The following is an 18,305-nucleotide window of genomic DNA, read 5'->3' as shown; positions in this document are numbered from 1 at the left end:
AAATGTGGCATAATAAAAGCTCCGCTGCTTTCGAGCCGTGTTTCGCGCTCGTTCAGCGGCCTCGTTTCACTTTGACGGCTTTCAGCCCCACCCTGCTTCATTCTACTACGTTAATAAATCATTAGCTCATCCATGAACATGATTTCTGGCCGAGTCCCTTCGGATTGCATCGGCTGTGGGATGAAGACGACAACTCCCATGATTCCACACTCAGTCACGGCATCATCAAACTACGCCTTTGTCTATTTGTTTATTTTGAATACGCGCCCTCTAGCGGCGAAAATGACATATTGTGCCTTTAAGTACTGAGTAATATTAATTAACTACATGTACTTAGGGTTAGGATTAGGGTTTGGCTTAGGGTTACTTGCATATAATTATGCATAATTAATTGTTATTATAATAGTAAGTACATGTAACATGTGTAACAAGGGTATCTTAAAATAAAGTGTTACCAAAAACTAATAAACAGCTAATATGCTAGTAATATGTATGCTAAGAAGCAACTAGTTAATAGTGAGAACTGGTCCTTGAAATAATGTGGTACCACCTTTTCACCTCACATTTTAAATAGTAATAGTTCAATGAGATAACAGAGACGACAACTCCCATGATTCCACACTCAGTCACGGCATCATCAAACTACGCCTTTGTCTATTTGTTTATTTTGAATACGCGCCCTCTAGCGGCGAAAATGACATATTGTGCCTTTAAGTACTGAGTAATATTAATTAACTACATGTACTTAGGGTTAGGATTAGGGTTTGGCTTAGGGTTACTTGCATATAATTATGCATAATTAATTGTTATTATAATAGTAAGTACATGTAACATGTGTAACAAGGGTATCTTAAAATAAAGTGTTACCAAAAACTAATAAACAGCCAATATGCTAGTAATATGTATGCTAAGAAGCAACTAGTTAATAGTGAGAACTGGTCCTTGAAATAATGTGGTACCACCTTTTCACCTCACATTTTAAATAGTAATAGTTCAATGAGATAACATGGGTCAAGTGAAATTAATAGTTCTTTTAAAATGCATTCATGCCTTATCATTCTTCTTCTTGCAGGAATTGTCGTAATGAGATCACAGTGGTGGTGTGGAGGACAGTGCCTATTATGAAGCCTTACTACGAGGGGCTTATCCACAGGCCTTCCTACAAACCCTCAGGATTTGATTCTGTCTCATCTGCAAAGACTCAAAACAAAACCCCACCTTTACTCTCTCGACCCACCAATCACAAACAGGGTCGTCGTAAAAAAGTAAGTAGCCCTGATAACACAGGAAACGGAGTAGGAGAGTCATTGTGGTCTTGGACTGGCAAACAAGAAGAAAATGACTACAAAACACGCACACAGACCCTCAAAGGTACCCGTGTGACATCATCAAACGGCGACAACTACATCATCCTCTCTCCTGTCAGTCCTGGAAACCAGGTGGGAATCTGAAAGCAATTGTATTCATGCTCATTCCGACTGAAGGCTGGGGTAACATCTTACTTATCTGAATGTTTAATGTTTCAGATATTGCAACCAGTGTATTCTGACTCCAATGGCACACTGGGAACTCTAGGTAAGACAGGCCATGAGAAGGTTTTATGTTTGTTTCTGTTCTACATGTTTAGGTAACGATCTCGTGTTGGCGTGTCTCAGATCAGTTTAAAATGTAAAATTTCTGCACATGCTCTTTAAGAAAGAAGTGTGCAAGAACAGTTATTATGGTTCCCTTTTAAAGTATAGTGGTGAAAAGATCATGAGGCTCATGACCATGATAGTAATTTATTAACATATTCGTAGATGGCATCAATAAGAGGTGACAGTAAAGATAGTGTTACTGAAGATTTCAAATAAATTTAGTTTTTTCGAACTTTCTATTCATCAAAGAAAAAAAAATGTGTTGCTGTTTCCACAAAGTATTAAGCAGCACAACTATTTTCAACTTTGATAATCATAAGAAATGTTTCTTGAAAACTAAATCAGAATATTCAAATAATTTCTGAAGGATCATGTGACACTGATAACTGAAGTAACGGCATCTGAAAATTCAGCTTTGCCATAACAGGAATAAATTAGATCTTGAAATATATGTGTGTGTATATATATATATATATATATAAAATGGTCTTTGATGAAATTTCATGTCGATTCATAGGAAGAATCTATCAGACTGGCAGAGGACTGCAGCAGAGCCCAGACTACCTGCAGAATGGGGGGCTGCAAGCACAAGCCACTTTGTGTAGGTCTATGAACAGTACGGCCACCACCTTGCCTCCTTCATCCTACAGACAGAGCTTTGCCAACTACCAGAACTGTACCATCGTCCAGTCCCACCTGCCTCACTCTAACTATGGCACATATGTCAGTCTGGCACCCAAGATTCTCATCTTCCCAGTTTTTGTTCAGGTATATTCAGTATCTGTTTATCTTCCAGGTTTATTATGCAGTCTTTGTACATGTTTTATTTTAAATATTGAAGTGCTAGAGTTAAAAGATCAGTGGTTTGTGTTATTGAGTGTATCACATGAGTGTTATCAATAACAAATGATGGATGATTAATTAAAAGGGTAAAGAGCTTTTTTAAATACATTTTTGGTTCAAATCTATATGGATGTATAAGTAAGAGTGTATGTTTTCATGTTCTCCCAATTATAAATTAGCTTTTTTTCTGTGATGTGAGAAATAATTTTTCTCAAGTAATATGAGGTTGTGAAAATTTGCATGTGTAATAAACAAAAATGTTGCTTAAATAGTTGGGAGTATAATATGCCACAGCACAGCATACTGCTGTCACTGCTTGGCATTTCATGCCAATTACCTCTACCCATATATTGGCTGATTTACTGACCAGTGTGCTCTTATTATAGTTTACCTAGGATGTGTTGTACTGACATATGACATGATTGACATGATGCACATAGTGTAGCTGTAATAAGTCTTTAATTGCATTGCAGCCGCTGGACCTGTGCAGCCCTGAGAGAGTCCTGATGTTGTCAGAGGAAATGGTCCTTCATGACAGTAAACACATAGCTCTTAAGGTAACGCCATTAACTCACACTCTCCCCAGAGGAAAATGTATTGCTCAGAGGTTGCTTTTTATGAATCGGGAGTTTTCTGTTGTATTTAATGAACTAATTTTCATTTACTTTTTAACAAATGTGTTTATAACTAATGAGACAATTGTTAGCAATATAATATGACTATATAGCCACAGAAATAATATGGATGACATGTTGCAAATAATTTTTCTTCGGAATTTGATGAGAAATGTTTAAGTTCATATTATGATTCATGACCTTTGATTGCGGACTGGAAAATTTGAGCACAATTTGTGAGCCTGTTGAAAACTCCTCTGAGATAGGAACTAATCTCTTTTTCTCAGTAGAATCATCTGAAGCAAGCACAAGTCTCCATTTGCTTTCTTTTTGTCATTGCTCTGTTGGAGAAACATTCGAGATATTAAAGGGAATTGGCAAGTTCATCCAAAAATGAAAAGCATTGAAAAAGCTGTTATTGTCTATATGATTTGCTATCTAACATGGAACATAAAGAGAAGTTTAGCAGATTGTTTATGCTGCTCTTTTCCATACATTGAAAAAACAATTCTGTCATCATTTACTCACCCTCAAATTGTTCCAAACATGTATGAGAAGATATTTTGAAGAATGTTGGTAACCAAACAGCTGACTTTCATAATATGGAAAAAAATTATATTAAAGTCAGTGGCTACTGTCAACTGTTTGGTTACCAGCATTCTTCAAAATATCTTCTTTTGTGTTCAGCAGAAGAAAGAAATTAATTCAGGTTTGGAACGATTTTAGGGTGAGTAAATGATGACAGAATTTAATTTTTTTGGGTGAACTATCCCTTTAAGCTATGTAATGGTTTTGTTATTACTGTTTTATATCTGATGAATCTGCCAACATTCACTGCAGATTGCATTGTCGTCCTAAATATGTAAAGTTTTTGCATTAACTTAACTATTGATGACTTTCAGATCCTTTTAAGCAAGTCCTTCATCTGGTTCCAGGAATCTAGCGTGAGAGACATCCTGTCTAAAACATCTTGTCTTGGATAAAATATGCAGAAACGATTCTTGTAATGTCTTGTTTGTGGGCTCTGAAGGTGACCTGGAGCTGGTGTCCCCTTTCATGAGAACTGACTATTTTGCTTGGTCAGATTTGAGCTTGTTCTCATGATACCCCTCTAAAAGCCTGCTATAGTCCATGACCTGATGTTTTCTTGAGATGGACGAAACACTACCTTTTCTATTAGATCCATTTCACTGAACAATCGTTTGGGAACTGCAGAAATATTTGTCTCGTTGACAGTAATGCCCGACACAAAATATGTGCTCCCCATAGTGTGGAAGCAGATACCTTCATCCGAGATTTCTTTCTGCTGCAGCTTTAACGGAAACCTGCAGTTTGGGAATAACATGACCTCGGCTTCCTCAGCATGAGCAATATTGTGCAAAGATAAATCTCTGAGTGCCACAGTAGCCTCCAAAACCGACTTCGTATCTATAGCGATTCGCTTTGAGAGTCTGTCACATCCTTTGTGCTCTCTCGCAGGGCCCCCGTCTGCATGCCAGCTGACCTCAATTTTGCCGAGAGACCTGTTTGAGTAATGCAGTCAAGAGTTTCTAAAGATCAGAGTGTTTAAGAAGGATGAGCTGTACATCACTAAACACATTCCTCCAGTGTCCTAGAACGAGTGTGTGTGTGTTTGACTGTGATTTAGATCAGCTGCTTTTATTAAGTTGGCCTAATTCCAAGCCTGGGCAGTGGGTGCCATGAAAGGCAAAGCAGCGCGACCAGCCTACTGCTTTCTTTGTGGGAATCACAGCTTTTCCCCTTCCTAATGACCTTAACTTGACTTTACCTGATTCATCGTAACTTTAATGGGTCTTATAGTTGTATAATATTATTTAAGCCATTAAGTAAAGGACAGTTCATTCTCAGTGTAATTCTGCATCTGCTCTCCAGTTTAAATGAACGCTATAAATAGGCTCATGTTTTCCATTATAAAGAATTATGTTTGTCTTCACTTGGTAGAAGCTGAGTGAGAGTGACACAAGAAGGTCAGATGGGGATGTTTCAGTGCGGTACTGATTGTTGTCTGTATCGCCCTCTATAGGCTACAGTGTTCATCTACACAGACCTGATGCTGTTGACCAGGGAAGATGAACCGGGTCGTTGTAATGTACTACAGAGTCCACTTTACCTCCATGATATACAGCTGCAGGATGGTGCGTACTACTATTTTCCACTAACTCTGTGTAGAAGGCATTGTAATTTTTTTATTTAATTTTTTTGTCCGGCTATGACAGCTGTTTTTTTGAGCAAAAGTAAGGCATAATATCAAGCATGTCTCATGTTTCAGACAACATTTGGATTGTGCACTTGTCTGGCAGCAGCTCAGTCTGTGTCTTTCATTATTTTTCATATGTAATCGCAGCATCAATATCTTTACAAATAATTGTCTGTAAATTATTTATTAGGCTTTTAATGATACTAATACTATAATGTCGCTGTATTAAAAAGTATACACATACCTTAATTGGAAAACATAATGTGCAAATCATGACTGGTTTGTTCGATGCTTATTATCCATTATGGCGTTCTGTCAACTATCAAGAAACTTTCTCACACTGCATCCACTACATCCAGCTATTGTTGTTGTTGAGCCCTGCAATGTGTTGCTGTGTTTCAGTGTGAAAGCAAAGGCAGTGCTAGTGCTTGGTTTACATCTGTTAAAGATGTAACCTGAAGATGTATCCTGAAGTGAACTGAATTTCTTCACATGCAATGAGTTCAAATGTTAGACTATAAGGCAGTCTATCTATCTGTCTGTCTGTCTGTCTGTCTGTCTTAATCATTCTCAATCATTCAGTCTATCTGTGTATCATCTCTCTGGGTTGATTGTTTAGAGTAGGAGGGATGTTAAGGAGGTCCACCCTGTGTTATTTATGACTGTGTGTTAGAAGCGATAGTCAGGAAGGAGGCGTCAGGACTGTGGGAATGAGTATGTGTGTGTCATGAGAGCGTAGCTCTCCTAACTCTCTGTGTCTGCTGGGAACAATGGCCATGTCTCCGGTATGGCCCGTTAGGCAGGCTGGGCGGGACAGTGTATTCTTTACCTTCCTGAGAACAGAAATACTGCAGCATGTGCACAGAGGGCAGTTCTATCTTCAGCCTTTATTTGACATCTCTCTCTTTTTAATAGCATCACTATGCTGACCTTTGTCCTTTTGGATATGAAATTAGTTGTTTGGTCAAGGCACTTGACTTTGCAGTCAAAGTCCATTATTGAAACAGATAGGCCAGAATGTGCATAGAGGGGCAAAATTAATATTATAATATTAATATGTCAATATGTGAAATGTGTATTAAAGAAAATGATGTACTGTTTTTAAAAAAAATCATATACTCTAATTTTATTTATGCGGGAACACTTTATTTTAAGGATCATTTCTCACTATTAAGTAGTTGCTTCTTAGCATGCATATTATTATTGGCTGGCTGTCTGTCTGTCTGCTTGCCTGCCTGTCTGCCTGTCTGTCTGCCTGTCTGTCTGCCTGTCTGTCTGTCTGTCTGTCTGTCTGTCTGTCTATCAGTCTGTCTGTCAGTCTTTCTATCAGTCTGTGTGTCAGTCTTTCTATCATACATACAGTTGTCTCCTTAAAATATTTCAGAAAAGGGCTCCAGACTCAAACCGAATCTTCTCCATACTGTGAACATGTAAAAAGTCAAAAGCCAGTTGGCGATAAGGAGGGGGAGCTGCTGACTTCCAATTCATAAGAATAAGTCGCCTAGCCAGTAGAGTTGCAAAGGCTACACTATCAGCCTGTAATATGTAAAGAAAAAAATAACACAAAAACACCTAAAGACTTGCCTCCAAAAATCAGACAATTCTGGACAAGACCAGAAAGAATGCAGTAACATAACTGGTTCAGTTGTGCAGCGAGGGCACTGTCTGTCTGCCTGTCTGTCTGTCTGTCTGTCTGTCTGTCAGTCTTTCTATCAGTCTGTGTGTCAGTCTTTCTATCATACATACAGTTGTCTCCTTAAAATATTTCAGAAAAGGGCTCCAGACTCAAACCGAATCTTCTCCATACTGTGAACATGTAAAAAGTCAAAAGCCAGTTGGCAATAAGGAGGGGGAGCTGCTGACTTCCAATTCATAAGAATAAGTCGCCTAGCCAGTAGAGTTGCAAAGGCTACACTATCAGCCTGTAATATGTAAAGAAAAAAATAACACAAAAACACCTAAAGACTTTCCTCCAAAAATCAGACAATTCTGGACAAGACCAGAAAGAATGCAGTAACATAACTGGTTCAGTTGTGCAGCGAGGGCAGGTTGGGTCAAAATCAGGAAATATTTTGTTTAATTTAGCTCTAGACCAATGGACTCTGTGCACCACCTTAAAATGAATGAGAGTACGTCTAGCATTTATAGACGATGAGTGTATATGGGCAAGAATTAGATCTATTAGAATATTTTCCTCAAACGTCAAATTCAATTCCTCCTCCCAGAGTGCCTTCAATGGATGCATTGAGGGGGACTGTTTTGTGTTAATTATAGTATAGATTGTAGAAATGGCCCCTTTCAAAGATGTATACAGGTCTAATACATCAAGTATTTTTATTGGGCAAAAAGGGAAAGTTAGAAAACTGCTTACGAATAAAGTTCTGTATCTGAAAGAATCTAAATAAATGGTAGCTGGGTAAGTCAAATGTTTCTCTTAGTTGTGTAAAGGATGCAAAATTGTTATCAATGTATAGCTAACCAACTGTAGCTAAGCCATGTTCCCTCCAGGTGTTAAAAGCCCTATCCATCAAATAGGGTGGAAATGACATATTGCAAAAAAAATGGTGCCATAGTACAAGGGTCTTTAAGGTCTAACACTAAACGGAATTGAGACCAAATGCTTAAAGGGGTGGTTGACTGTTTTTTTTCTAGGCTTGATTGTGTTTATGGGGTGCAGTCTAACATGTGTTAATGCTTAGTTTTTAAAAAAACGCATTCTTTTTCACATAATTTACCTTTATTCTACACCACTCTGTCCCTTCTCCCGTGAACACGATCATTTCCTGCTTTTATGAAGCCCCTCCCTCAGAAATACGTGATAGGCTCAGATTGGTTAGCTAGCCCAGTGTGTTGTGATTGGCTAAATCGCCTCTGCGTGTCTAAACATCCCACCCCTCAGCTCAGCAGCATGTGCTCCGGTTGTATTGTAAACAATGGCATTGTCAATATTGCTTATCAGTTTGAGCCCGATTGAGACGCAGAGGATATTAGTGAAGAGGATCGCGTAGAACCTGTGCAAGCTCGGCTCTTAATGGTATGTTTTTTGATTGTTGTTGTCTCATACTTTTAGATACACTGTTATGTGTAAATGCTACTGATTCTGTTAGCTTTTAATATATGGTTTTATCCTGATTAAACCTTTAATACAGTACGCAACCACACGCGCGTCCACGTATAACGTATAACACTTCTCATAGCTACACTCTTAAAAATAATGGTGCTTCAAAAGGTTCTTCAAGCGATGCCATAGAAGAACCATTTTTGGTTCCACAAAGAACCATTCAGTCAAAGGTTCTTTAAAGAACCATTTCTTTCTTACCTTTTTGTAATCTGAAGAACCTTCTTTCGCCACAAAGAACCTTTTGTCAAACAGAAAGGTTCTTCAGATGTTAAAGGTTCTTTATGGAACCATTTCGACAAAAAGGTTCTTATATGGCATCGTGAAGCACCTTTATTTTTAAGAGTGTATGTGAAAATAAGTATATAAATGGAACAGTTCATTGTTGGAGCTGAGCTGATGATCTGAGTGAGAGATTGAGAGAGAGAGAGAGATGCAGCAGAACAGAGCGTGTGCAGAGCAGGGGATGCGAGGAACAGGATTGAGAACCGCTGCTGCTTTAGAACATTGATTTTGAATCTTGTGAATCCATTAGAATCGTTAGAAGACAGAATCGCGATTAATATATGAATAGATTTTTACGTGCACCCCTAGTTTTCTCTTCCTCCTCTCTAAAGCAGCATGTTCCTCCTCCCCCCTTGCTGCATGTTCCCGGGGGCGGGGTTTGTCTGGGTTTGTGATGTCACAAACCTGGGAAGTAACTTGTTGTAATTCCTACGAGCCATTTTTGTAGACATTAAACTGCCAGAATTTTAAAAGACTATATATCTGTTTGCATTGAACTTTCAGTCCTGCAACTTTGCAGATATTGTTTATGCTCAAACAGCAACATTACACACTAACATCAAAAAAGTGAAATCACAATCAGCCACCCCTTTAATGAATGCTAAACAACTGGATTTTTTTTTTTTTTTTTTTTTTAAATAGTATTTTTAAAGGGGACTGGTAACATTTATGTACACTTAGTAAGGATGTTAAAGTTGCTGGAGTACAAGAGGCAGCCTCCACCAGTACCCACTGAGACTCCTTTAATTGCAGATCCTGCTGCACCCAATATAACAGATTCCTAATATTCGCTGCCCAATAATAGGTTTGATACTATTATAGCATTTATTAATATTTTGGATTAGTTTTTACTTTAATATTTTCATAAAATAAAAAATATATATAACATTTTAGTTAAGCAATTGTTTAGTTTGTAATTGTTTGTTCTTAAAATATTTCTTTTAGCTTTAATTAATTTTTTTACTTCAGTTTTAGTTTTCAGAATTTTATCTTAAACTTATTTTATTTTAAGTTTTTCTTCTAATATTTCTATTTTATTTTATTTCAGCTTTATTTCAATTAATGAAAACAATGTTTATATAAATATAAAGTTTTTATAGATGAACAAGATTGAACATATCCCTGTAGTACTTGTAATATCTTGTAATACTTGTATTTAGTAAATTTGAATAGCACTCTGTTTATGCAGTGCACATATGGGTGACATATATCTGAGTACATGTGGGTGTTTACATCCCCTAGAGTCAGGAAAAAAAAAACTGACAGCCTCGAGATTCACAAGAAATTCACACTTCTGTCTTCTTCTCTCCAGTTCCTGCAGACAAACTGCGGCTGTACATCTCTTACTGGATAGAGGTGAGATCTTACATCTAACCACCGACCCACTCGTTCAGCGCAGATCTCTGCTCACGGCACATCATGCTTAACACTGTGCTCTGCACTACAAATCACACGTGATGTAATGTGTTTCCCATCAAAGCGTTGGCCCGACAGGATGGCCCTGTGGTAAACATTTACAGGATGTAAATGTTGTGCGGCTGTTAAATGGAGGGCCTCTTGCGCCTGAGGTTTGCGTCACATATTAGAGCCCAGCCTTTAAAGCTGCTCTTTCTCTCCAGAGTAAACGTGCCTGAAAGGCGTAGCCTGCTCACTTGAGCAAACATATTCATCGACCCAGCCATCTGCCCATCTCCCTGACAACACCTCACACATACACACACACACACAGACATGAATGTGTGAGTGAGTATGATTGCATATCTAGAATATACGGTTACGTATATGGGATGTCCCCACTTTTCACAAATGTAAACATGTGTGTGTGTGTGCAGCGCAGAGTAACGCGTTGTGTGTGTGAGGGGAACAGGGTCACAAATCCTAGCACGTCAGCTGTCTTAACCGCGGCTTGTGTACTGCATCATCACTGTGTCTGTCACGTGACTCTGTTGCCCTTTCGGGCTGGAACTGATGGTAAAACTAATGACATTATTAACTATTGTAATATATAAGTAATATTTACTTTGAAAGCTGAAGCTTGCGATTATGGTAAGGGGCGTTACATTTCCAACGCGTGCTTGTGGTGTTCGGCCAATCACAATGCACTGGGTCAGCTGGCCAATCAGAGCAGACTGTGCTTGTCAAAGGAGGGGGCTTTGTTGAAACGACGTGTTTGAGAGAGGCGGGGCATAGAGAACCTACAATAATGTACAGTATTTTAAAAATAATGTGTTTTTTGAACATTAAAGCATGTCAACATATTCTGTTACACCAAATACACAAAATAATGATCTTTAAAATAGCATCATATGACCCCTTTAAGTCATAGTAATGAACCATGAATTGCTAGTCGGTAGAGGTGCAATTTTAAAGTAAAACTAAGTCATTTTCATCAACATTTGGGAGTACAGGAGCATATAAATGGTTTCGAAGCTAAAAGACCAGGACTAAATACCACAAAAGTCCTGTTTTGAGCCCATGGGGTCTTTAAGAATGTAAATATGGTCAGTTATGAATTTGTGTTGATTTCAGCAGACTATGTTATGTGACAGATGCTCACTCCACTCCATACAGTGCACGTAAAAAAAAACAGATAAACATAATGTTTGTTCCTCTGTTTCTTATTCATGCTCTCTCTCACTTTCTCCACTCGGTGGGCGACTGACATCAGGAGAGCAGCGACATCATCATCAGACTAGCACAAACAGACACGCACATGTGACTGCGTGAAAGAGAGGGAGGGAGAAAGAGAGTGTAGAGAGAGAAAACGGGGCTGTTGTAATGCATGCTAGTATGATGGAGGACTACATTACTTGTTTGTAGGGACAAAATCTTACGAAGGTGAGGTCATTTACATGTTGCTTTCTGCATGTTCTGTATGTGCCTTGAGCTTTTGCAGTGTGACTGGTGGAAAATAGTTTTTTCCTCTATAGCACCTTCAGTGTGATCTGACTGGCAAAAGGGATATTTAAGAAGGTGTGTTAGAGTTATATGTTTGAATTTGTTTTGAAATATGTAAGTTTAAATATGCATTGTACCTTAACATAGCACAATATAGAAACGTGACTATAGTGTGAAGTTAGAGTAAAATCTTGTATATTATTATCTAATAATCTTGGTTATTGCACATAAACTTGAGTGAGCGTCATATACGTATAGACTAATTGCATTCTAGCTGTTCATATTAGCAATTATTGTTTACCTCCTTGTGTCAGATCTTCTGTGCTGTGTCTTTAAAGAGCATCTGAGCTTGTGTGTTTCAACTACTATGTGAGCTAATTAGATGTGTAGGGCGCATGAATACATTAACCTTTTCCTCTTCAATAGGGAGACGTAAAATACAATTTTCATGTTTTTTTCTCTCTTTAATTTTCTCTTTCTGTCTTCCCATTTCCTCTCTTCCTATTCCCCCGGTACATTAGAAAACAGTGCTGAATATAATGCAGTATTGCAGAGTTGATGAATTCTTTATTCATTCACTCATTCATTTCTAATGTCATTTAAATATTTAGGTTGTTGTTTTTATCAATATTGTTTCTACTTTTCTTGAGCTTTTAGCTGTTGACTTTACTGCTTTTATGTTTGGTGTCCCAGAGACAACAGTGATATATGTGTAAAAATAATAATAGTATTTTTTTTTTTTATTTGAACAATTTTGTTATAATAAAATCCCAATAGTGAGTTTTTTTAAGCATAGCGTCTGTTAAGGATCAGTTTTACCCCCTCAGAAAAATAAATAAATAAATAAAAATAAGTTGTAGACAAAAATAACAACAAAATTTATTGCAATTAATAATGTTTAATACTGGAGTCTCTGAAACCAGAAACATAAGTAATGTAATGTTTTTCATGGAGGATGGTTAATGGTTAAGTATATTTTTGTATCAAACATGAGGGGAAGTGTGGCTTTTTATATGGTGAGTGATGATTCATTTGCAGTGTTTGTGAATGATAACTGCATTAATAATTTGATTATTTACTAAAGGACTTGGCATAGGCTATAATTCAGTTTGAATGATGCATAAATCTGTGTTTTTCCCACTTACTTAATATATTTTATTTTTTAAATATATCTCATATATACTGTATAATTATTTAAATATATATATATATATATAATGTATTTAAAATACATTGTAATTTTTGCTGTATGTTGTGTCTTTCATGACATAAAATACAGTATTTTATGTATTTTCTTACAATGCACAATTCTGTATTGCTTTCCCCATTTACTTAATACAGGTAAATGTATATATATATAATTATAAAGTGTATAAATTATTTTAAATAAAGTAAATTTTTAATAATTGTAATAAAGTATATTTATTATTTGCTATGTATCATGTTTTTCATTTACTTAAAAATACATTATTTTTATGTACATAAATTTAAGACTGCTCCAAATTGCGTTTTTTTTTTAACTAAGAATTAACACATGTTAGACTGCACCTCATAAACACAATCAAGTGTCAGGAGCTAAGAAATTATTTTTATGCAAAATGGCATTCAAGTTTTTTTTATCAACAGCTTTTCTTCATTCTTTTTATCCATAAAGTAGTAGGTAATTGTTAAATCCAGAGCCATTTGTAAAATGTTGATTTCAATTGTGTATTATTGACAGATGCTGGAACCAAAAGCAGCTGAACAGGCTGATCTGGGTCTGCTGGGCTTCAGCCCTTACAGTGTGTCTGAGCCCTGTTCCCCATCATGCCCCTCTGCATCGCCCATCATGAGAAGAACCAACTGCAGCTCTCCAGCTCAGCGGCTCTCCTACCCAGACCTGCACTGCAGCACCGGAGACGCCAACCAAACTGCTCCGACCTTTCGAGACGCCTGCAAACCTCCATACCTGGAGACCTCTGAGATCTGGAAGGACAGACAGAAGGAGGTGAAAGGAGGTGGCCAAGAGTCAGAACTGGAGAAAAGGGAGCAGGGGGAGGGCCAGAGCGAGAGCGCTTCTGAGACTATCAGCGTTGGCGCCAGACCCACATCTTCATCGTCATCTTCCTCACCTCTAGTCATTCCCAGGCTGTGCCTGGATCGCTCCTTCAACGCAGATGCTTTGACCTCACCGTCAACTGACGATGATGAGGAGGAGGAGGAAGATGATGAGGACACAGATGAAGGCTTTCTGAAGAGGAGGAGTATGGTGGAATCATCTCCTAGCAGTGGGCAGCAGAGCGGGGGCTTGTGTGTGCAGAGGTCCCTCCACAGACGGACGCACAGCGAGAGCAGTTTGCTGCAGGAGCCCCGGTCTCCTCGCTTCATCTCTGATCAGGCCATCGACTGCATAGAGGCCAAGCGGGAACCTTCAGAGCGCTGGGCGGTTCCCTCCCCGCAGACCCTGAGGAAAGAGCTCACCAAGAACGGAGGATCCGTCCACCAGATCTGTCTGCTCTTCACTGGAAGGAGGGTACGTACAAACTCAGCTATGTCAAATTACAAAAAACACTATTTATGTGATGTAAAAAAAAAAAGTTTAAACATTTAAACATGGTAAAATATGTATTTTGTCAAAGCCTCAATGATGATTCATGCTCAAAAATATTTAAATTAGTAGTTAAATTTAGTTTAATTAATTCAAAATATGTCTTTTGTAAATCTTCCACAGGTTTGTGGCAAGCTGAACTGTAAATGTGACACAGGAAAAACTGGTGTCAAAAAGAAGAAATCCAAGAATTTGTGAGTCAAGCCATTTTCTTCTGCTTCATTTGCAATTTTTTGTGAATCTCGTTAAAACTGTCAAGACATGTATTTCACCCCAAGATCAAAAGTTATTTTTTTTATTATTATGCAATTAAGAAAAAAAAGCCTATTTGTAGCACGATTACATTTCTTTGCATTGTAACATTGTTTTCATGACAGTGAAGCAGAAAACTCATTACTATATTATCAAAAATGTTTTATCAGGTGATTCATGTGGTAGCATCAGATTTAACTGGCTCAAAGCAACAAAATGGCTTGACACCATAAGGTTATGCCAACAAAAGTCATTTTGCATTATAGTAATGAGAATTATCATAAATATGACTCATTGTCATGAAAATAATGTAACAATAAAAAACATAATGGTCCTACAAATATGCTCCGTTTTCTTCACGCAAAACATAATTTCTTGTTTGTTTGTTTGTTTTTTTATTTTGATTTTAGGTGTCTGGACTGTTTATTATTTGCTATATATCATGTTTTTAATTTACAGAAAATTATAGTATACATTAAGTTATTTTTTTTATTATTATGCAATTAAGAAAAAAAAGCCTATTTGTAGCACGATTACATTTCTTTGCATTGTAACATTGTTTTCATGACAGTGAAGCAGAAAACTCATTACTATATTATCAAAAATGTTTTATCAGGTGATTCATGTGGTAGCATCAGATTTAACTGGCTCAAAGCAACAAAATGGCTTGACACCATAAGGTTATGCCAACAAAAGTCATTTTGCATTATAGTAATGAGAATTATCATAAATATGACTCATTGTCATGAAAATAATGTAACAATAAAAAACATAATGGTCCTACAAATATGCTCCGTTTTCTTCACGCAAAACATAATTTCTTGTTTGTTTGTTTGTTTTTTTATTTTGATTTTAGGTGTATCTGGACTGTTTATTATTTGCTATATATCATGTTTTTAATTTACAGAAAATTATAGTATACATGATTCTTTTCTATTAAAATCAGAAGGTCCTATATACAGGCTTAAAGGAATAGTTCACCCAAAAATGAAAATTTGCTGAAAATGTACCCTCAGGCCACCCAAGAAGTAGATGAGTTTGATCATTGCCACAGATCTGCAGAAATGTTGCATTACATCACTTGCTCACCAGTGGATCCTCTGCAGTGAATGGATGCTGTCAGAATGAGAGTTCAAACTGCTGATAAAAACATCACAATAATCCACAAGTAATCCACACATCTGCAGTCCATCAATTAACTTCTAGCAAACTGAACTGCATGTTTGTAATACATTTTCAAACAGTTGCTTTATCCTAAAATATGAGTCCTCTATCCATAATATTGTTTTCTCATTAAAGATGGATTTGTTTCCATTGGAGAGCAAGTGATGTAATGCAAAATGTCTACAAATCTGTACTGATAAGGAAACAAACTTTGTTGGGTGAATAATTTTTCAGCAAATTTTCATTTTTTGCTCAATTTTCTTTATGCTAAATAAATAGTAAGAATTGTAGCCATGCAACCATGAGATATTTAGGTGTTCTGGTTTAAGAGATGTGGATGTAATGTTTTCCATTCTCAGGTTTGCTGGAGGAAAGCATTATTTATGTCTTTACTATCTGTGTTCCTCCTACAATAAAGCTCACGGCTATAACCGGAATACATTTCCTCCCAGAAGCACTTGAGTGAACAGTTAGCTAATAAATCACCTGATGTGACGCCTTTTGTCTTGTCACACAGGGCCAAAGACATGAAAAACCGCCTGACTTTTCTGCGGAAGAAGACCAATGACAGACATGGAAGCAATCCAGCCAGCAGGCTTGAGAAAGTCCTTAAGTCAGACAAGTGAGTCCACGTGATTGTTTCCTCTTTCACCCGAACAGACTCCCGGCGCACTGCATTGCGTGTCATATGCATATCATTGTTTTTAAGTATCGAGAGAGAGTCATTCAGGAACACAGAATGGGTGCATAGGCTGAGCTTTGATGTATGAGTGTTGAGTGTGCAATCAAAACAACAGTGACGTTTTTGAGTTATTGAGTAGATGGCCTATTTTGTGCGCTATAATTATCTGTGAATGGGTCATTAGTGTGAGTCATGGCTTTGTTAACCGCTCTGTCTGCTCATCCACAGACCAACTCCAGAGGAAGCTCTCAAATGGGCAGAGTCGCTTGATGCGCTGCTTTCTCACAAATGTAAGATATGTCTCATTCGATATGACAGCTGTGTTGATCTCTGCACCTCAGCAGCTGTTACTGCTGTTTTAAACCATGCATTTTATCCACATTAACCTCTGCTCCTGGATCCAAATCCAGATTTACCCCAGATTCTCTTCAGCACTTATTCTGTGTTTTCTAATAAGCATTAGAGTAATTTTCTCCCCCCTTCTTCAGATGGCCTAGTGGTTTTCCGCTCCTTCCTGCAGACAGAGTTCAGTGAGGAGAATCTGGACTTCTGGTTGGCCTGTGAGGACTTCAAGAGGATCAAATCACTGTCCAAAATGGCATCCAGAGCAAAGAAGATATTCACTGAGTACATCTCCATACAGTCCTGTAAAGAGGTAAGATGAAAAAACAGTTTTCAGGCTTTCATAATAAGAAACCCAGCTCATGTTTAATTATGGTGGTTCTTGGTCACTAATTAGGAATTATATAGAAATGTACACAGTTGTGTGTGTGTGTGTGGAGAATTGTGCAAATAGAAGAAATAATGCATCTAAGTTGACAAAATGAAAAATGATATTTCTTAGTTGACTTGTTTTCAGCAATAACATGTCCAGGGCAATTTCATCTAAAGTTTCACTCAGTTTTTCTTGGCAAGAAACAGGATTCATTTGTGTGAGGATTTTTTTTTTTATTTGACTTGCAATTTGTAATTGATTCCAGAGAGCAGATGTGCCAGAAAACCAATCCAAAATGAATATGAAAAGTGTCCTAAGCAGACTCTTGTTTTATTTCCAAGGTTAATCTGGACTCATACACCAGGGTGCACATCAAGGAAAATATGGAGAACATCTGCGCAGACTGCTTTGACCTGGCTCAGAGCAGAACCTTTGGATTAATGGAAAGAGACTCGTACCCTCGATTCCTCCGCTCTGACATTTACCTGGAATTAACCAACCAAAAGAGACCCAGCTCTGTCACAGATCCATCGTAAAGCTCTGATGACAAACTGTAGACGCTGAACTTTTTAGATCAGTATTGCTGGAGACATAGTAGAACAGGACGTGTCTACAATCACATAATCCACTAATGCACAGCTTCATATTGAAAAGTCAGTCAACTAAGTACCTTGGAGAGCTCAGCCCGATGGATCATTGCATGGACAGATTGGTTTTGGATGCTTCTGTGCTGCATGCACCCTGTTGGACGGTTGCAGCAATAAGATAGTGATATTGTGTTATGAATATGCTGGAAGTGTTGACTCAAATCAATTTGCCAGTGCCCAAAATGCCTTGCCACCTGATGACCCAGTGGCAGTACAGAGAGGGTGCAACGCATGATGGGTATAGGAAAAAAGAGACATTTTGGTACTGTTTTGTTCAGCTTTACCAAGAGACTTTTCACTTTTCTTTCCTGCACAGACCTCAACATAGTCCACTTTTACAAAGATCCTAGTGAGATGACATTGGATGAAACTAAGTATTAGTTAACATTAATGTCCTTTTTTATCTGAGTTGCAGTTGACAGCATGTTGATATTCTCTCAATACTACTGACAGAACACTAATTCTTATTACTTTCAAGGGCTTTGGTAACATTTCCACATCTGTTCTTCATGTAGTGGCCCCGTGGCTCTAACCCCTTATGTTTTACAAGTGCAATATACAATTAGTTATTCTTATTAATATTTCTTTAAAAAACAGTATATTAAAGGGGTCAGAAGTGTGTGTATATATATATATATATATATA

General features: G+C 37.6%; 1 protein-coding gene across 1 annotated transcript in view; it reads left to right on the top strand.

Moving 5' to 3' along the window:
- The window catches only part of LOC107587707 (regulator of G-protein signaling 3-like), a 29,199-nt gene extending 10,935 nt beyond the window's left edge, over positions 1-18,264 (top strand). Inside the window, exons 7-18 of the mRNA XM_016275590.1 lie at positions 1,073-1,439; positions 1,527-1,575; positions 2,155-2,405; positions 2,954-3,037; positions 5,139-5,250; positions 10,028-10,083; positions 13,334-14,125; positions 14,324-14,394; positions 16,134-16,238; positions 16,527-16,588; positions 16,787-16,953; positions 17,355-18,264. Of these exons, the coding sequence (XP_016131076.1) occupies positions 1,073-1,439; positions 1,527-1,575; positions 2,155-2,405; positions 2,954-3,037; positions 5,139-5,250; positions 10,028-10,083; positions 13,334-14,125; positions 14,324-14,394; positions 16,134-16,238; positions 16,527-16,588; positions 16,787-16,953; positions 17,355-17,549 (2,311 nt within the window). The 3' untranslated portion in view covers positions 17,550-18,264. The remainder of the gene's footprint in view (positions 1-1,072; positions 1,440-1,526; positions 1,576-2,154; positions 2,406-2,953; positions 3,038-5,138; positions 5,251-10,027; positions 10,084-13,333; positions 14,126-14,323; positions 14,395-16,133; positions 16,239-16,526; positions 16,589-16,786; positions 16,954-17,354) is intronic.
- Positions 18,265-18,305: the final 41 nt, after the last annotated feature.

Source organism: Sinocyclocheilus grahami, unplaced genomic scaffold, assembly GCF_001515645.1.
Source record: "Sinocyclocheilus grahami isolate Dianchi unplaced genomic scaffold, SAMN03320097.WGS_v1.1 scaffold95.1, whole genome shotgun sequence".
Taxonomy (NCBI): Eukaryota; Metazoa; Chordata; class Actinopteri; order Cypriniformes; family Cyprinidae; genus Sinocyclocheilus; species Sinocyclocheilus grahami.
Note: the sequence above shows the minus strand (reverse complement) of the source record. Positions and strands in the feature narration are given on the sequence as shown.